The sequence below is a fragment of the Cyprinus carpio genome, chromosome A3, assembly GCF_018340385.1.
Source record: "Cyprinus carpio isolate SPL01 chromosome A3, ASM1834038v1, whole genome shotgun sequence".
NCBI classification, from domain to species: domain Eukaryota; kingdom Metazoa; phylum Chordata; class Actinopteri; order Cypriniformes; family Cyprinidae; genus Cyprinus; species Cyprinus carpio.
This window is the reverse complement of record NC_056574.1, coordinates 27,132,380-27,152,756: the sequence shown is the minus strand read 5'-3', so window position 1 is coordinate 27,152,756 and position 20,377 is coordinate 27,132,380. Positions and strand designations below refer to the sequence as shown.

The window sequence follows — 20,377 nt, the reverse complement described above, 5'->3', positions numbered from 1 at the left end:
ATTTTCCCCCCACATTCAATTGTTTTACTTCAATGGAAGGTTAGAATTTTGTGATTTTTCTGAATGAAAGATCAAAAAGATAAACTATGCAGATTTATTTTCACAGCCGCCTTTGCTCATATTTTCCAAGGGTGCCAATTTTAGTGGAGGGCACTGTGTGTGACTTTCCATACCTCGTGGACATTTACAGATGACTCCATGTGTGCGGTTTTTGCAGGACCCAGGGTTCCAGAGGCCTGTGTTGCTCTGAACCCAGAAGCAGCTGTTAGCAGTCAGCACGCTCAGATTAGCGTCCTGCTGCTCCCAGTTACTGTAGTCCACTACTTGACTGTCTGACCACTCCAGACTGCCTTCTGAGGAATCAAACACATACACACAGGTCTAGATAAAGGAGATCCAAATTGCAGTCAATAAAGGAAACAAGTGATATTCATTAAACTTCTTGCCTTTGGAGTTAAAGATCATTCCAAGCCAAGCGCCGTGGGCCTGTTCCTGAAAACTTTGCATGTGCTCCCATACAAAACTGTTCTCGTTTTCATCTAATATTGACAACAGCTTAGCTCCCACTGAGAAAGGAAAAACAAGATTACTTAAGTTTATTGTGTGTAATATGTTCCTGTGCCGATTTTGTTGGTTTTTCCTGTATGTGGACATTACCTTTGTTACACATGCGTTTGGCCTCGTGTTTAAGTTGCAGCTCATGGAGGATGAACGAGTAGCAGTGATTTCTGAAAGGAACCCAGGACCAATTACCTACAGGCTCTGGGCAAAAACCTGGATGCATCCACCTGTGGTCTATCCTTCTCTCTGACACAGAAACAGAACAAGCAAAACATGCTTTAAGAACACACCTGCAAAAATAACACCACAGACAGATCCAAACACACACAGGTTACATCTAAAATAGAATACCAGCATAATGCACTGTATACACCATTGCTGTTATTGTTAACTAAAACTAAAACTATTAAAAATCATTTTTGGTAATTTAAGTAGAGCTGAAATAAACATTACATTAAAAAAACTAAAAATGAGATGTTCTAATAATGTTGGAGGATGTTATAATAGTATATAAATAATTCTAAAATAAATCTGATATACACTGAATATTGCCTGTTATTATTTAAAATAGCATAGAAAATCTGTGTCCCAATTAAATAATGAGTCAACATTGGATGCATACTGCAAATTTCAGTCAGTGTTGTAGGCTACTTCATTTGGAAATTCAATGCAAACACAAACCGTACATAATGCATGCCACACAAACAGTACTAGTAGTATTCAGAAGCATGCTCTAACATTTTCCTACCCGTGTTAATTTCACAGATGGCATTTAATTTTGCATTACAAGCAGCCACAGTCCACTGGCCCTCAACGGTCATGTGACCACATCCATACATTTGATTAGGCTCTCCATCCCGCCAGTCACTGAATGTGAGCTCCTCTTCACCCAACCATGTGTAGCTCCTAGCCTGGAAACACAAGAAGCTTTTGCTGAAGCTCTGACATGCCAGAGGAAGAGACATCCAACACGCACACAATGTCTCACCCCATCGTTGTGTAGTCCGATCCAGGAGGGTTTGCGGAACGTGCTGAGAAGGAGTGTGAGGTAGGCGTGCTGCCGAGGATCCCGTACCACTGCCAGTGTTCCATTAATAGAGTCACACAAATACAGCGCTCCACGCCAGTCCAGAGGCTTCTGCAAAATCCGGTACTGCACGCCATCAAATTCTAACAGGCCATCTAATGATGGGGGAAGAGGGTCCACACCAGGGGGCAAGGCAGGGTCTGGAAACACATGCACACAGGGAATTTAAGTGGTTCAGGGTATATGTGTTTTTTGTGTTATTTTTGTGTTTATTTGTGTGAGTATGTGAATTTGAGATAGTCCTGTACCTTTATCCTTCATGCAGATGAAGCCGTGTTTCTCTGCATCACACCTACGAGAAGCCCACATGCCCATCATTCGGGGAGGACTACCATGGAGAAGCACTATGCAGTTACCCTAATGGGATGTACACACACACATACACACACACACTCAGATTGATTGGTGGATGGCTGGATTTCTAAATGATAGATAATGTAGACAGACAGATCCAGTACCGGGCTTTTCATTTGTCTGTTGTCCACTGGTTCTCCAGGGGCCCAGTTAGTGTAGCTAAGCAAACCAGGTTCAAACCACCTGAACTGAGCCTGTGATTCTGAAGTGAGCCCCACCCACACATGGAAACTGCTGTTGGGCAGCAGAGTCACAAGGAACGCTGAAGAGAGAGAAAGAAATAGATCAAATGCAGAGCTTAGTCTGTTTCCATTTACACAAGATAATGCAACACAAAACAAATTGAGGGCCGTAAGCGCCACACACATTGGAGCACGTCAGTCCCAATATCCATGAAAGTTGTCTATGATTCTTATACTTGCACATTTTTTGTCCTTTTCTTTTTTGTGTGAACTACCAATTTAATGTAACCTAGCCTCCCTTCTGTGGTGTGTGTGTGTCGTGGGTTTGATTTACCCTGAACCCTGTGGTTTGGCACTGTCACTAGCGTGGCTCTTTGTGTCAGACACGTCTTGGATGCAGATTCCCAAGTGCTACGACTCGACAGCTCCTCTCCAAACACCTTATAACACTGTTAGGACGAGGGAAAATACAGAATTCAGAGATTACTGACATAAGAAAATGTGCAATGTGAACATTTCTGTAAGAAAGTCATTTAAATTTTTTTTGCTAGAGCTGTATTTTCTAACATTCCAAATGAAAAAAAAAAAGTAATCAAAATGTAATATCTTGCTTCATTACAAAAATAATTTTCCTTTTTGGCTGCCGTTTCCAAGCAATCTGATTTTTACACCCCTTTACTTACTTTAATTTAAGTCAATGTAATCTTAAATTTCTTTAAAAATATATAAAATTAATAAAGTTACTATACAGTATATAAAAAACAGATTATCCAAAAAAGGTTCACAATAATCAGCAAAACTAAATTTGAATCCAAACTGAACTAACTGCAAAAAATAGTAGAAAAGAAAAACTTTGTTCCAGCCTTGCAAGTGTAATAATGTATAAATGCAGATGGCTGTGGGAATGAATTTTCACCTTGTGTAGAAAAGGACTCCAGCCCTGGGGGCAGCCGGCAGGCATGAGAGGAGGAGCAGGTGTGGGAGGGATGGTACCCGTCACATTCACCCTCTTACACACATATGGCAGATCGACGTGACACCTCTGGTCTGACCAGTCACCTGAGAGAACATTAAAGTAATTCACTAAACTCACTGCTGTTCAATCACGTATCATTCCCCAAAATAACTTCAAAAAGTCTGAACATTAAATCTGTGCCCTCTTTTTAAGTTTATTTCAAATGTGCAGTCAAAACCGGTGCATGTCAAATTCAAGGTGGAGATGACATATTTTCTGATTCTGTATGTGTGTGTAAAAGTAACCAAACCTTTTGAGGCAGAGATTTGGGCACATTTGGGCTCTTTGCTGATTGGTCGAGGCTGTCCTAGTCCCCAGGATACATAATTGAGCACAGAATGATCAGACCACCTTAATCTCCCGTCATTCTTAAAACTGTGTAAACCAATCCACCACAGGTCATTTTCTTTGCGGGACATCTGGACACAGTAAACATACACTTCTTGATTAGTATTGCAAATACATTTCATATAGCATTAAGATTAAGGGCATATGTGACCCTGGACCACAAAACCTGTCTTAAGTGTCCATTTTTCAAAATTTAGAATTATACATCATCTGAAAGCTGAATAAATAAAAACAAATAAGCTTTCCATTGATGTATGGTTTGTTAGGATCGGACATATTTGGCTGAGATACAATTATTTGAAAATCTGGAAGCTGAGGCTGCAAAAAAAATATAAATATTGAGAAAATCACCTTTAAAGTTGTCCAAATGAAATATTTAGCAATGCATATTGCTAATCAAAAATGAAGTTTTGATATATTTACGGTAGGACATTAACAAAATATCCTCATGGAATATAATCTTTAGTTAATATCCTAATAATTTTTGGCATGAAAGAAAAATCAATAATTTTGAACCATACAATGTATTTTTGGTTATTGCTACAAATATCCCCCAGCGACTTTTGTGGTCCAGGGTCTTATATAGCCTTAAATAAACCCATCCCAAAATGAAATTGACAGTTAAGTTTTTCATTTCCAACTCCATATTACTTTCTATCTTCTGAGACACACAAAATGATACTTTTATGGTACTTATACACTCTCAGAGAAAAAGGTACAAAATCTGTCACTGATGTTGTACCTTTTCAAAATGTACTAATCTGTACCCTTAGGAATAGTTAGTACCTTTAAGGTTCTAACATGCATCAGGGGTAAATAAGGTACAAAAGTGTGCCTTTTAAAAAGGTACTGCCACAGCTTTTGTACCTTACCTTTTTGGGTGAACTGATGTTTTAATTGTTGTTAATTTAATGTAATAAGCATGCCTCTTGAAAGAAGAGGGTTTGGTTGTGTCTGCAATGTGTGCTTACCTTGCGTAAAGTGCTAACCAAAAACTGATTCTCCTTAGGAGAGTGCATGGAGACCAGGGAGGCTTCGAACCAGGAGCAGATCCTCTGAGCCTGGTCCCACGTGGAGCGATGTTCAAACATTTTATACTGGGCCTCCTCAAACTCAACCCACTCTAAACCAGTGTCTTCACACGCAAATGTACAATAATGTCACATTACTGAGATTCAAAATCATTTTCAGCTCACAAACAAACTTGTGACTTCTTTTGATAATATTACAGTCTTATATTCACAAAGGCAAAAAAGAGTGCCCTGCGACAGACCTTCATGGCTCTCAGGTTCCTCTTCCACCTTCCCTTTCGGTATTTTGCAGATCCAGTCTAGCTCAGACTCACAGTGTGATACCAGCCAGTTGGTGTCAGCCATGTTAGCTGCTCCACACTCAGCAGACCCATAATCCCCCCTGCCAAAGTTCTGATACGTCACCTGAAAGAGAAAAAAAAATAGACTTTTAAATGTTAGAATCTCTAACAAAAAGCTGCTATGTAGGTACAATGTTAAAGAAAAGGAAGCACAAAACAAAACCATGTTACTTTGATATTTGCAGTAGTAGTGAAAAATCTATTTTTATGGCAGTGGTTCTCAACCAAGGGGCCAGGGGCCACTAGGGGTCATCAGCATACTTACAAAGTGCCCTCAAGATTACTTAAAATGATTTAAAATTAGACAAAACAAGTATTAAAACCTTAAAAACTATATCACGATCTTCCTTATCTTGATTTACCCATTCAAATGCTTCTTTTATCTTTAAAGAATTGGGATTCTTATGGTCTTGAAAAACCTGGATATATGAGAAAGCCTGATTTTAATAGTTCTAGACCTGGAAAAAGTCATAAAAATGAACTCAATAGGCATTTTTATGATGAATATAAACTTTACCAGTTATGCAAAGCTCTGAAATATTTTATTTTTGATATATTGAATAATTTTTAATAAATATATAAAAAATTTTATGAAGATTTAAGCTTTGGAATCCTGAAATGTAATTATTTTAATTATAATTAGTACATTGGTACATTAGATACTGTAACTATAACTATAATAACTATAGTAGGACTGCCCATTGATTAAAATATGTTTTGGGCCTTCAAATATTAATATGGGGGCCTTGGACTCAAAAAGGTTGACAACACCTGCTCTATGGATATCTAGTACAGTGTTTTCCAACTTATATTCATTAATTCATTTATTTGTCATATATACTGTATGTCCACAGCCTCATGGATAATGTTCAGAAATGTGTTCCTCTTAAATCATACTGAATATTATTAATCATCATGAACTATTATTAAAATAGCCATCATTGTTATTCAAATATGAAGTATATACACATACACACTGGTGTAGTACAATGAAATACAATAAAAATTAACAGTATTTTAAGAAACTCACAGCTGATCCATCACTCCATGTCCAACTGTCACTATTCCTGCGGGAAATTCCGATCCACAACCAGTGCTGCTCATGATCCTCCACCTCCCTGCCCAAACAGCCAATCAGAAGGCAGAGCTGTTAGACACTGATATACCTTTAGCAGGCCCACAAGAAGCATCCGGTTCAAAGTCTTAACTTATCTTAAACATAAACATAACCTCAAAATATTTTGTCTAGGTGTATCTGAGAGTAAAAACTGATGAATAAAGGAAATTTTATTAATTCTCAAACAAATCATGCCCTCATTCATTACAAACACACACAGTGTTGCTTTAGGGCTGGATTTTAGAAACTTACCCGAAAGCCTCATGGAGGATCTGGAAGACATAGGTCTCTTCCTCTGGCGTGCTGAAGCTGGCGAGCTGAGCTCCATGTTTCTGGCAGAACTTGTGAGCTTGAATCCAAGTCAGTCTCTTCTCCAGTGCACCTGCATGAAAGACCTACAAAAGCACAGCGATGAGCTGACCACACACCCCAATAATTAATGATGACTTTTTATTCCCTGATATGTAAAGCCAATTAAACTTATTTTCCTAACTGTCAAAAAAATTATTGTAATGCATCATTTGCCTTCTTGAGCATCAGTGAATGTTTGCAGCTTTTGTAATAGTTGTGCATGAGTCCCTCAATTGTCCTCAGTGTGAAAAGATGGATCTCAAAATCATACAGCCACAGCTGGAAATCAAATATGCAGAAGATGCTGGAAAACCAAAGAATGTGCAGGACCTGGATGATTTTTTTCTGAAGAACAGTTTCTGAAGTGGGAAGCTGAACTGCTCAGGACAAACAAGGGACTCATGAAGAACTATAACAAAACATGAAAACAGTCATAAATCAGGCAGGTAACAGCACAGGGTATTAAGAATCAAGGGTCATAATCAGTAAGTCAATGTTCATTTTTATAATATCTTAATATCTTCATGCTTTATAGTCACATTCAGCAGATTAGAGCTGGGCGATAATATAGTTTGCATTTTGCAACAATACAAGCAATCAAGCACTTAAGATTTGCTATCTTAGTAGTAAGTATACTGGGGATAAAGTAGATAAAACAGGATATAATAAAAAAAAATATATATATATATAGATTTATTTTGATGAGCTTGATGTTACTAATTGTCTGCGTATAAATCTGGATATAATATACAGTATATTCAACTTTATATATAGAGCTGGGTAATAATGTGATTTATATTTTGCAATGACATATTTAAATTACAGTTCTGCAATTTCAATTCAAATTGGAATTTAGAAGGCTTTTCAATTTTGAATGGTGCTCAACTCAACACAACACAAACAGACACACTTTGTAACAGTAGTGGAACTTATTGGTGCTTTTCCATCCCGATGGGCATGTTCCTGTTAGGGAGGGCGTAGGCTGAGGAACAGGAGGGCTGGGTATGAGAGAGTCCTGATTCTGTTTGCAGATGTATTTGGAGCGGACACTGGCACAGTCCTTCACCTCCCACAGACCCATGGCCTGCCCCGCCACCATCACCACACAACCTGCCTTTATCTGTGCTGCAACACCACAAGACAAAAAGCAGGTTCATCTTTAACATTTTTACGGCTTAGCATCAAATGATAAAGGGAATGATATATAGACACAAACTATTCAGGAGCACACACGGTCATGGCATACTCACGATCGTGTGTATTTCTGTACCTGGCTCATCTCTGTTCCAGTTGGTGTATGTGAGCTCCTCTCCCGTTATCCAGTGGAAAGTGCCAGAGCTGTTGTCATTATACAAGCCGAGCCAGAACTGATCGTCAGATCGGCCAAACACCAGGCTGCTCACAAAGGCCTGCTCAAACCTGGAAACAAGCACATATGCACCTCATAAGTTATTTCATAATTCATCAGTTTCGGAAAACCAGAATACAAATCCTGTCCATGTTGCTAGGCTTGTGCCCAGTACCTGTTATTAATGATGAGGAGCGTAGCATTGCTGCTAGCACACATTCCTTTTGCATCATTAAAGGTTAGAGATTCTTCTCCAACCTTGAAACAGGAAGGACTGTGCCATCTCCAACCCTGAGGAGATTCACCAGAGGGAGAGAGAAAGAAGTGTTCTGTGTTATAATGCATTTTATTGTTCTTGCTTAAAAAATAATACATTGGTAAATGTTACAGTTCAGCATATTTTTTAGACTAGTTATGCTAAATGTTAAATGCACAGTGACAACTGTAAAACATTTATGGGGGGCATAATCTGGAAATTCGTTTGTTTTTTTTTTTGTTTGTTTTTTTAAGTTTACATTTTCTAATTAAATGAGTGAACACCAGTCTGGATAAACCAGTCTGGACTAGCAATGAATTCATGCTGGTCTTAAAGCTGGTTCTGTAAGTAGGTGAATTTGACCTTTATGAATTAGACAAATGGCAAAGCAATTAAATTAATTGAAAATAATTCTCAAAAAAAAAAAAAAAAAAAAAAAAAAAAAAATTCACAGGAACAAAACACGCACACACAAATGCATGCATGCATTCACACACACACAGACACCCACATTTTAAGGGATGTATCTAAATTACACATCAGATCTTGGCAAGAGGCAGTAACTTGACCTGTCTGCCGGCTGTCTGCTTTACTGTTTAAGACATTACAGAGAGTTAGATGTGTTCTCTCATTGTCTGACAATGACAAACTCACTATGACTCCAAATTTAGCAGCCTGTTCCAAAAATTAAGATTAAGTTGTTAAAACTAGATTTTCATCTGCAGAAGCGAGCTTACAATGCAGCAAAAGAACAGTGTTAATGCCTTATCAAAAATATTGAAATTTGTAAATCCAAATACAGGGAAAAAAGAGGAGGAGATTATTAATAATATCCCATGCAGATACAGTATTGTTCAAAGGTTTTTGATTAATTAACATCATTCTGACAGTTCTACAGGGATAAAGTCTGCTGAAAAAATCCACTTTGCATTAACACGTCTGACATTGACTCAAACATATGTGTGTGTATAACTAAAAATCTCAAGAACATGTATGGCTATTTCACAAATTTACACTCTTGTCATGATTATTTTTTTATTTTTTGCAGTATTTTCTTGACAGTTAAGCTCATCCTACATAACTTTGAAAGGGAATTTTTTTAAAATGTTCTTGAAAGAAGTCTCTTATCCTCACCAAGTCTGCATTTATTTGATAAGAATTGCAGTATCAGTAAAATTAACATCATTTTTTTTAAATATTATTACAATTTAAACAATTTATAACTGTTTTAAATTTTTTATATATTTTAAAATGTAATTTATTTTTGTGTTTTTTATGTTTTTTTTTATGTATTTTTTTTATTTACTCATCATTCAGTGTCACATGATCCTTCAGAAATCATTCTAACATGCTGATTTACATGTATTATTATTATCAATTATCAAAAGAACAGTATTTGTTTTAGATAAATCTTTCATAACTATAGACTGCATAAATTTTACTATCTCTGTTGATGAAATTAATGCATACATGCTGAATAGAAATATTAACTTAAAAGTATTAAAAATCTTATTGACCCCAAACTTTGAATGGTGGTGTAATTCAATAAAAAAAAAAAAAAAAAAAAAAAAAAAAAAAAATAAATATATATATATATATATATATATATATATATATATATATATATATATATATATATATATATATTATATATATATATATATAATAAAAATCACAATACAATTATGAAAGTATGCAAATATTATGTTAATGAGTTTGATGACAAATGATGATGAAAAATGTCTTTGAAACAAAAAAGCAAGTTGAACTGCACTAAAAAAAATAATGCATTGCATTAAGAGTGGTTGCATTTTGATGCTTTGTATTGGTTTGCATTTTTTGGGGCTGAAATTCAAGATTTGTTTATTTACTGTAAGCTGACAATATTTCAATTCAATACATTTCACACATATTTTCATAATTTAAAATTCAATAATCCATATTTACTTTCCAGAGTTCACTTCTGAAATATTCAATCGGTTTACAAACATGATGTATAATATTCAACGGGCAATTTTCAGTCCAATCTATTTCCCTGTACAAATTCACTTCCACAAATCCAGTGGTTCAAATGTGGCAGAATTTTCAGCATTGCACATCCGGGAGCTGCAGGAATAGCAGTAGAGTACTGATGCATGATCTGCATCTGCTGCAAGCGGCTGTTGATTAAGACCAAAGCAACAGGTAAAGCAAGTCATTCATTCACAAAAAAAAAAAAAATGATTTGCAGAAATGGAGTGAGTGGTAAGTATAACTTATGTTTATCAGAGCCAGTGTACATGCGGAAAAGCTGATTAAGACTTAAAAGCTGTGTTTACGTTTAATTCAGCATCTTTACCGTTACTCATTTCCCAGTGTGCGTCAAACTCCAGGATTCCCCAACGATGCTTAACGTGACTCTATGAACTAATACAATGATATAAACAAGACCAAGCTCAGTATATATGAATATTTAGGAAGTGAACTCTGGAAAGTGAATATGGATTATTGAATTTTTTATTATGAAAATGTGTGTGAAATGTTTTGAATTGAAATATTCACAGCTTAAGTAAACAACTATGTTCAATTTAATATGCAAGCACTGTTAATGCAATGCATTATTTTTTTCAGTTAGCAAATTTCAACATGCTTTTTTATTTCAAAACATTTGTCATAATTTATCTTCCATAATCTATCAGTGTACGTCAAAAACTGCTAAAATGATCTACAAAATGAAGTTCGGATAGGGCTGAATTAACTGACACAGAATTGTGGAGAAGAAAAATAAAAAGAAGTAATATAATATATTTGAAAGAACTGTAATCATATATGAAGTTGATGAGGTGTGCATTACTTTTACTATTTATTCTTTCCCTATTTTTTCTGTCTCATTTGTGATCAAAACAACCCCCTAACCCTAAATATTTAATTTGGAAAAATAACTTGTCCTTAACAATTTGTGTTATCTCAAATGACTTACTTACTGCCTGGTGGTCAATAATACACAGAAAAAAACTACACAGACCTACATTATAGGACCTGAATCTTATCTCTGACAGCAACCACCCAGAACACCCAAGCAACAGGAAAAAACATCAGAACTCTGAAAATCAGAACACTTTCACAACCAAACAGCAACGCCCTGGAAACCCACAGCACCCTAGTTTTGCATAGGTGAGAACAGTTTTCTTAGTCAAAGTAACTTAGTCAAACAGACTGTTTCCACAAGCTTTAGGGCATCCACAAGTAACCTCTGAACTCTGACCTAGACGATGGCATCCAGGGTCACAGCTCTTATTTAACAGATGCCCATTACCAGGGTCACAGCAAGGTAACAATAATGCACACACTTATTTAAAACGAAGAGGGTTTCATGTAGAGCTGCTGTAGACATGGATAAATTGGATGGAGGGATGACAGATGTTAGGCAATGAGAATGCAAATGTATGCTTGTTTCTGTGTGCTTGTTAGTGTAACTTGGTCCATGACCTCAAACATATTTTGTCCTAGGTTAGCAAACAGTTATGAGTTATGAAGACTAGTGAGTCAGACTTCTCTGTTTACTGCATGCTTGTGGCAGGTCTGGGTCTACTGACCACATCTGGAGTTTTAACAGCATGACACAGCATTCACTGTGAATAGAGGCTTTATGCAGAGAGAAAGAGAGCCACAGAAAGTATGTAGCGGGAGAAATCCAGCTAACCAGAAGTAACAAACAGAAAACTGCAGGAGCCGCAGAGAACAAAACAAGGAAGGGTAATTAGAGGATTAAAGCTAATGAAAAAGGAAGAATGACAAAGAGGAATGAGAAAAAAAAGGAGAAAGTCAACAGAGTGAAAAACCAGAGTGATTTACCCGTTTGCAGCCGTGGTCCTCTATCCGGTCGTCAGCCTTCTGAGCCGCTTTCTTGCAGATTGAGGGCAGCGAGTAATTACATGGACTATCATTCCAGCGGCCCTCCTACAAATACACACATACTGTATAATGAGGGGTTATCATTATCAACATAACGTGGATCTGACACACATCGTATTTTCTCACAACTCTTTATCTTTTCTGACTCACTTCAGCTCTTAAAGTCGTTGCTAATGAGCTGACGAGTTGAAGACAGTGCTAGGCTGCTCCAGGACAGTTTTGTGTTACACATATATAACAAATGCACACACACATGAACAGTTTTAAGGCAGCTTTAATCACCTTTATGGTAACTACATGACTTAACTGATGACATAACTACAAGATTGCATGCTCATAGTTTTCATTTGCGCTTTAATATTAAATTATATAGAGCACGCACTACTGCATTTGTGTGTGCAACTGAAGAGCATGCAAATTCATTTTTACTGACATATGGCCTGACAACATCTCATCTGACCGCAGTTCACTGTTGTTCTCCTAAAACTCCTTCGTCACCTGTACCTTTTCCAAGCTCATTTTTTATAAAATGAGCACTAATATTTATAAAATGTATTTTCAGTTTTTTTACACAATATATATATATATATATATATATATATATATATATATATATATATATATATATATATATATATATATATATATATATATATATATATATATTGGCAATTGAGCTTGTTCTACACTACCATTTAAAAGTTTGGGGTTCAGCTATGCTTATGTCACTTATGCTTATCTGCGTTTATTTAATGAAACAGTAATACTGTATAATATTATTACAATTTAACACAACTGTTTTCTATTTTAATATATATATATTTTTTTAATTATTTATTCCGAAGCTGAATTTTCAGCATCATTACTCCAGTCTTCAGTGCCACATGATCTTTCAGAAATCATTTTAATATGCTGATTCGACGCTCAAGAAACATTTCTTATTATAATCAATGTTGAAAACAGTTGTGCTGTGGAAAGTTTTTGTTGAAACTGTGATATATTCATTTCAGGATTCTTTGCTGAATAGAAAGTTCAAAAAGAATAGAATCTGTTTAAAATTGTAAAATTATAAATGTTTTTACTAACATTTTTAATCAATTTATTGTGAATAAATACATTGATAAAAAAAAGTTATTTTTGCATTTCTCCTCTTCTATAGCTTGTTTCCTAATCTAGTTGTCAAATAAACCTGGCATTGTACATTAAGAATATGTTTACTAACAAAGCTAACAAATTGCTTTTGTACCTCTTTAGTTCTTTGCTTTGAATAAAAGTGTATGCTAATTGCATAAATGTAAATTAATGATATCTCAAATTGTGTGGCTTACTGAAGAAACGTGCTATTAAAAAAAAAAAAATGTACTGATCCCAAACTTTTGATAGGCCTATACATTTATATGCATATTTATTTATATTTATATATACTCACAGGCCCCCAGATGGTGACACAATCCTCATTAACATTTCGGAAATTGTTGGGTTCAAATGGATGCCAGTAAGTGAATATGACTGGAGTGCGATCTGTCCATTCAAAGTTCATCTGCATAGCTGTATCATGTAGACCAATCCATAACTCCTCTATATCTGAGACACAGGAAAATAGAGAGTCTGAAACACCATGAAGCTTGCGCCAAACTGTATAACACATTAAGACCTGATGAATATATATTGAATTAAGATTACTTTTACCCCTTTGGAAAATTGCTTTTATATTATTATTATTATAAGAATTATTTAAAAATAAACAAAATTTAGTGAGGGTTATGCTCGAGAAAGAAAAAAATGGTTTCTTTTTTTTACTGTAAAGACAAAAATACTGATAAAGCAAATGTGTTTCTGTATATTTATGAATTGATGTTTGCATGTGTATACCTTTCTTCATATACTTAGTGATGAATTCAAGTTCTGGGAGGGTGTGGATGCTAACAAGGTTAGCCTCCATCTTCTGACACATTTTGTGGGCGGAGCTCCAGTCCTGATTGTCTGAGTTCAGCCTATAGCAGCCCGCCTGGAAGTTTTGCCAGCCTACATCACACTGGTACCGCCCATCATCTGCCCAGGAGTCTGTTTCACACACAGGTAAGATCCTCAAGACCAAAGCAGACTTTGAGGTACATCAGCAGAATCCAAACTAAAAACTTCAGAAAAAAATAGCAGAAAAACATGCAGTTTTGGGGCACTATACTCAAACTGCATGGCTGGGCCAGACAAGGTTTACCCCTGAAATAAATCAAGTCGTATTTACTCATTTAAAGTGCAAGCAGTAGTAACATTGCTCTGCACATTTATATGTGAACCACAGACCACAAATGTGTATACAGTACACACACTGCACACATACCTGTGGTGAAGGGGTCGAGTGTAGCGTTGGGTCGTTTCTTGCAAATGTAAGGCAGAGCCACTGAACAGTCCCGGTTGTTCCAGCGACCCTGAGCATCGGTGCTGATCACTCCACAGTCTCCCTCCTCATCATAGCTTGGCATTTCTACAACACACACACATCCATGGGATAAAAATATCTCCTTTCTAATTGAAATGCAAATGAGCTGTTCTGTGCCAAATAAAATTAAAACTACTAAGAACACTAAAGACATTTTTAAATGTAAGAAGGAATATATAGTCTGATGGTCATCATTGGTTTATTTTTTGATCACAGATCATTATCAGAGGGCTAATAATACCAAATAAATAATTAAATAAATAAACATAAATTCACTACCAATCAAAATTACAGTGAAAACAAAAATACTGTGAAATATTACTTAAATTTAAATCAACTGTTTTTTATTTTTAATATATTTTAAAACACAGTGTATTCCTGTGATGTCAAAGCTGCATTTTCAGCATCATTACTCCAGTCTTCAGTGTCACATGATCCTTCAGAAATCACTCTAATATGCTGATTTGGTGCTTAAGATTTCTTACTTTATTATTGCTAAAAACAGATTTTCTGCTCTCATTATTTTTGTGGAAATTGTGAAAAGAACAACATTTATTTGAAATAGAAATCTTTTTGTAACATTATAAATGTCCCATTTTTTAAATCAAATTAATTTATGTTTGCTATAAAAAAAATAAAAATAAAATATTTCTTCCAAAAAAACTTTTGAACAATAGTGTAAATAAATAAATGGATATGAATTAATGACAAAAAGAAAAATTGCAGGTCATTGATCCAATTGAAATAATTTCATTGCTATATATGAGAAGAAACTATAGACATAAAATTACCACAGTTATAAAGATTAAAGTTAAACAGTCATATGTCATTATATAAGAAAATACTGACTGCAGAATGCTTTAATTGTCCACAATGAATTATTCAGCTTTCAATAGCTGAAGCATAAAATTAGCTAAAGTTTATAAAATTGCTAAAGTTTTCAAATCTAGTCTGTTTTCTAAAATATACTGATTCATGTCTGAGTGGGTGTGGTTATATGAGGGTGTGGTTGTAAGGGGTGTTGCCTCACCTGCTTTCCAGTTTAGGTATTTGAGAGGGGCGGAGTCAGCCCACTGCCAGCCACCATTGAGATCTAAATCATTCAGACCCATCCAAAGGGTAGCGCTGTACCCAGTTAGCAAACCTGCAGTACACACATACTTTATAAACACATGCCACTGAGTTTTAAACAAAAATCAGAGTAGCAAATTCTTGTTTGTTCTTAATTTACCAGAATCCTTTTTTTTAATCCCTTTGCAAACCACATAATTTTTAATGTAATGAATGTAAAGATGTTTACATCCCTCGGTCTCTCACCGTTGATAAACATTTGTTCCTCTACTTTAGTGATGCTGAGCAAATCCGCTCCCTGCTGTTGGCAGCTGTTCCGTGCTTCACTCCAGGACAGCCTGGCCTGAAAGTTAAACTGGTAACAGTTATCCATCAAAGGGTTTATGTCCCAAAACGTTGCACAGTCAGTACCTTTGGAAAGAGAGAGAGATGCATTTTAGTGAGCAGGAATATGTGCACTATTATGTAGAGTAGTCTCACATTCCAGATTCCAGACTAAAACATTAAAAGAACGTCTTGAATTTAACAGGGCAGGTCTTTGAATGACGTGAGCAGGATCAGCTGAATTCACTCACTCCTCACTGGGCAGAAGCCCCAGCGCTGGTCCTTTCTGTAATCATGAGTAGTGGCACACCAGTGAAAGCCATCTTCCCTGCCCACACTGGTGCAGCTGTGGAACCACTGGCCATCATAGAGGAAGGGGAAGTAACATGGGCTGCCGTGGGAGTTTCCTTGAATGGTGTAGATTTCTATGGAGAAGAAGAGACAGAGAAACCTAAGCTGCCTAACTTCCAGAAGGAATTCATGATAACCACCAGGGAAGGCAGATAATGATAAATACATACAGTGCCCTCCATAAGTATTGTAACAGTAATGACAAAATTGTTTTGTCTGCTGTGGAGTCAAGACATCTGTAAATATGATTAAAAGATGAATATGAGGCAAAACTACAGAATGTCACATTTTATTATTAGCCATTTCAATACATTCATGTTTTACCAAATAAAAAGGAAAGCACTTTTAAAGCTTCATTCCCTAACCTGATGTGAGCATAAGTATTGGGAAAGTTGAACTTAAAGCAAATGTAAAAGATTAAAAGCTAATATTTAGTTGCAAATCCCTTGCATGCAATCACAGCAGTGAGTCTGCCACCCATAGACATCACCAGACTCTTGGTTTCATCCACTGAAATGCTTTTCCCAGCCTTTAATAAAGCCATTTTCAACTGTTGCTTGGTTCGGGGAGTTTCTGTCTTTAGTCTCCTCTTTAGCTGGTGAAATTCATGTTCAATAGGATATAAATCTGGAGACTGACTAGAGTAATCTAAGACCTACCATTTCTTTGCCCTGATAAAGTCCTTGACTGAGCTTGCAGGGTGTTTTGGGTCATTGTCATATTTCAATATAAAGCACTTTCTGATGAGTCTTGTGGCATTTTCTTGACCATTGGTGGCCAAGATGTTTTTGTACACTTCTGCATTCATTCTGCTATCACCATCATTTGTTAAGTCATCAATAAAGTTGTGAGAGCCTGTTCCAGAAGCAGCCATGCATCCATGACACCACCTCCATCAAGCTTCACAGATGAGGTTGTATGCTTAGGATAATTTGCAGTACCTTTTTTTCTCCACACTTTTGCTTTCCCACCACTTAACAGTGTCCATAAAACTGTTCCAAAATTCTACTGGCTCACCTTTGTGCTTTTTTGCAAAATCTAACCATTTTATGTGTGCTGCTGATCAGAGGTTTGCATCTTGCTGTGTAGCTAATGCTGTGGAAGTCTCCTCCGGACAGTAGATTGTCAGATCATCACTCCAGCTTTCTGGAGGTTGATGGTGATTTTTACAGACACTTATTTTAGGATTCTTTTTCACAGCTTTTATGATTTGTCTGTTATCAACAGCTGTTGTTTTTCTCAGCCAACCAGGTCGTTGTTGGTTGCTGTAGTTGCTGGTGGTTTCTTTCTTTTTCAGGACATTCCAAACTGTTATTTCTCCATGCCCATTGTTTCTGACATAGCTCTAATTGAGTTCCTCTTTTCTTTTAACATCCAAATTGCTTGCTTGTCTCTCAAAGTCAGCTCCCTTGTCTTCATCCAGGTTTGTGTGTGCTGTCATCAAATGCAAGACTCAGAAAGCAGAAGCAGTGGCTATAACTGATACAAAACAGTATTTTAATATCTGAACAATTAATGCAACAGGACACAGCTGATCTCTTTTAATCATATTTGCAGATGTCTTGACTCCACAGGAGACAAAGCAATTTTGTCCTTATTGTTCCAATACTTCTGGAGGAAACTGTAGCTTGAATGTGGATACAAACATTTGCCAAATTAAAGAATGTAAATGTAGGAGAGGAGAGGGAGCGTTTTATCATGAAGAACATAACATATTTATATATGGGGGATATAATATTTTATTGGGGGAAGTCGTGGCCTAATGGTTAAAGAGTTTGACTCTTAACCATAAGGTTGTGGGTTTGAATCTCGGGCCGGCAATACCACGACTGAGGTTCCCTTGAGCAAGGCACTGAACCCCCAACTGCTCCCCGGGCGCCGCAACATAAATGGCTGGCCACTGCTCCAGGTGTGTGTTCACTGCTGTGTGTGTGCACTTTGGATGGGTTAAATACAGAGCACGAATTCTGAGTATGGGTCACCATACTTGGCTCTATGTCACGCCACTTTTATTGCCGTCTACTGCTTTTATGCAAGTTTTAGTATCAATAGTCCATTACACCATAAAGCAGTTATCCTAGAAGTAACTATGTAAATGCTGCCTGGCAGTTATGGGTGAAAACAGCTTTTTATTTGGTCAGACCGTGTGGCCGGACATAGCTGTGTTAAAATAGGTTCTGAAACCACTACAATTGTGCATTGTCATGCTACACCAGAAAAAACATGGATGTAGTCATTAAACACATTTTTTCACTGACTATGCAATGACAGATGATAGACAGATGTATAGAAGAGACAGATATAGCCTACATAGAAAAATAGATCAATAGAATGAACAATAGCAGACAGACAGACAGACAGATAGATAGATAGATAGATAGATAGATAGATAGATAGATAGATAGATAGATAGATAGATAGATAGATAGATAGATAGATAGATAGAGATAGATAGATAGATAGATAGATAGATAGATAGATAGATAGATAGATAGATAGATAGATAGATAGATAGATAGATAGATAGATAGATAGATAGATAGATAGATAGATTGCCCCTGAGTTGGAATGCAGCTGTTACTATAGAAACCCCTGGGCATTCTGTCTGACTGTATAGATTAGCTCTCAGTCTACAAAGAGAGAAATCGTGAGGGTGTGGGGGGGCGAGTTATCCTAAGACAAAAAGATAGAAAACGATATAGAAACAACAGAGAGCACATGTCAGACTGGAGAGAGGGTGTGCAGTTCTGTTACAGTTCTACCGCTGCTGTTGTTCATAGCTGTGGAAAAGTAGGACACATACTCACATCCAAAAACACTCTCAGCTGAACTTTCAGAATATAAGCAGTTTCATTCTTGCAAACACACACACACACACTCAAGCATAAAAACAGCTCAGTGTTGGCACATATCAGTGGCAACTTTCTGTCAGGAACACTCCAGAAGCGACTCTCACAGAGACCACGAAACACAGAGGTGAGAGGAAAGAGAGGCGAGGGATATGTCATATGTGCTGTGGAGTGTCTGCTTCTGAAAGAGTTTAACAGTTCTGTTTCAGTTAAGTTGCCATTACACTTAGTAATAATTCTGGTTCCTTAACGAATCCATTGACAGTTTCTGCAAGTTCTTTTTAAACCCCCAATAACTATATATACTAAACAAAAATGCAATTAAAAGATTATTTTCGGTAAAATATTTCAATTCAATAATTTCAAGTTGCGCTAAATTCTGTTCTGAATGTGTATAACATTTAATATAATATTTTTAACTAAAACATAATTTTACTGTAAATTCAGTTGTAACTAAAACCACAGTGTCCATCAGTAATGTTAAGACCTAAAAATAAAATAAACTTAGTATTTTAATTAAAAAAAAAAATTATTTTAAATTTATTTAGTTATATTTATTTTTTGGCCTTCTGAGAGCACTTGGACAACTTTTAGACAAGAAAGAAACTTCCAGAGGATTACAAAAAAGCCTCAGTCATTGTGAACTAACTAAACCCCAATTTAATTACTGTAGAGTAATGAATGACTGTGATTTCACATCTAAATTAGTCACTATGAGACAGATTGTTTGATGGGACTCAGACTGAGAGACGACTGTGCCTCAGCACTTTATACAAACTTCATTTTTGGTCACTATCCAATCAGGACAAATTTAGAGTTGCCCCTTGGCTGTACTCTACCATTCAAAAGTTTGTTTGTTTTTTTTTGTTTTTTTTTGTTTTTTTTTATGAAATTAATGCCTTTATTCAGAAAGGACTCATTAAATTGATCAAAAGTGACGGTAAAGCCATTTATAGTTTTTTACTAAATATTTCTATTTCAAATAAATGAAGCGCTTTTGAACTTTCTAGTCATCATATAATCCTAAAATGAATGCATCATGGTTTCCACAGAAACATTAAACAGCTAAACTGTTTTCAGCATTGATAATAATAAGAAATGTTTCTGGAGCATCAAATCAGCATGTCAGAATGATTTCTAAAAGATCATGTGACACTGAAGACTGGAGTAATGACTGCTGAAACTTCAGCTTTGTCATCACAGCAATAAATTACAATTTAAAATATATTAAAATGGAAAACAAATATTTTAAATAGTAATATTTCACAATATAAATGCAGCTTTGGTGAGCATAGGAGACTTCTTTTTCAAAAACATTAAAAAATCTTACCACCCTAAACCTTTTGATAGGTAATGTACTGTATATTAAACATCAAATAAACACTGACTAGATGCAATTCCTTTTAGTGTGGACAAGCGAATTACTGGTTAAGATATGAGAAACAACAACATTTAAA

At 36.0% G+C, this 20,377-nt stretch overlaps 1 protein-coding gene across 1 annotated transcript in view; it reads right to left on the bottom strand.

Moving 5' to 3' along the window:
• Positions 1-20,377, bottom strand: part of LOC109050285 (C-type mannose receptor 2-like) — a 35,491-nt gene that overhangs the window by 3,254 nt on the left and 11,860 nt on the right. Inside the window, 24 exon segments of the mRNA XM_042727371.1 lie at positions 174-353; positions 447-566; positions 658-807; positions 1,310-1,472; positions 1,550-1,788; positions 1,897-2,005; positions 2,107-2,264; positions 2,519-2,633; positions 3,101-3,243; positions 3,450-3,618; positions 4,519-4,682; positions 4,821-4,983; positions 5,950-6,037; positions 6,289-6,431; positions 7,298-7,512; positions 7,658-7,806; positions 7,911-8,026; positions 11,826-11,930; positions 13,315-13,469; positions 13,758-13,949; positions 14,227-14,370; positions 15,356-15,469; positions 15,643-15,807; positions 15,972-16,145. Coding sequence (XP_042583305.1) covers positions 174-353; positions 447-566; positions 658-807; positions 1,310-1,472; positions 1,550-1,788; positions 1,897-2,005; positions 2,107-2,264; positions 2,519-2,633; positions 3,101-3,243; positions 3,450-3,618; positions 4,519-4,682; positions 4,821-4,983; positions 5,950-6,037; positions 6,289-6,431; positions 7,298-7,512; positions 7,658-7,806; positions 7,911-8,026; positions 11,826-11,930; positions 13,315-13,469; positions 13,758-13,949; positions 14,227-14,370; positions 15,356-15,469; positions 15,643-15,807; positions 15,972-16,145 — 3,633 coding nt within the window.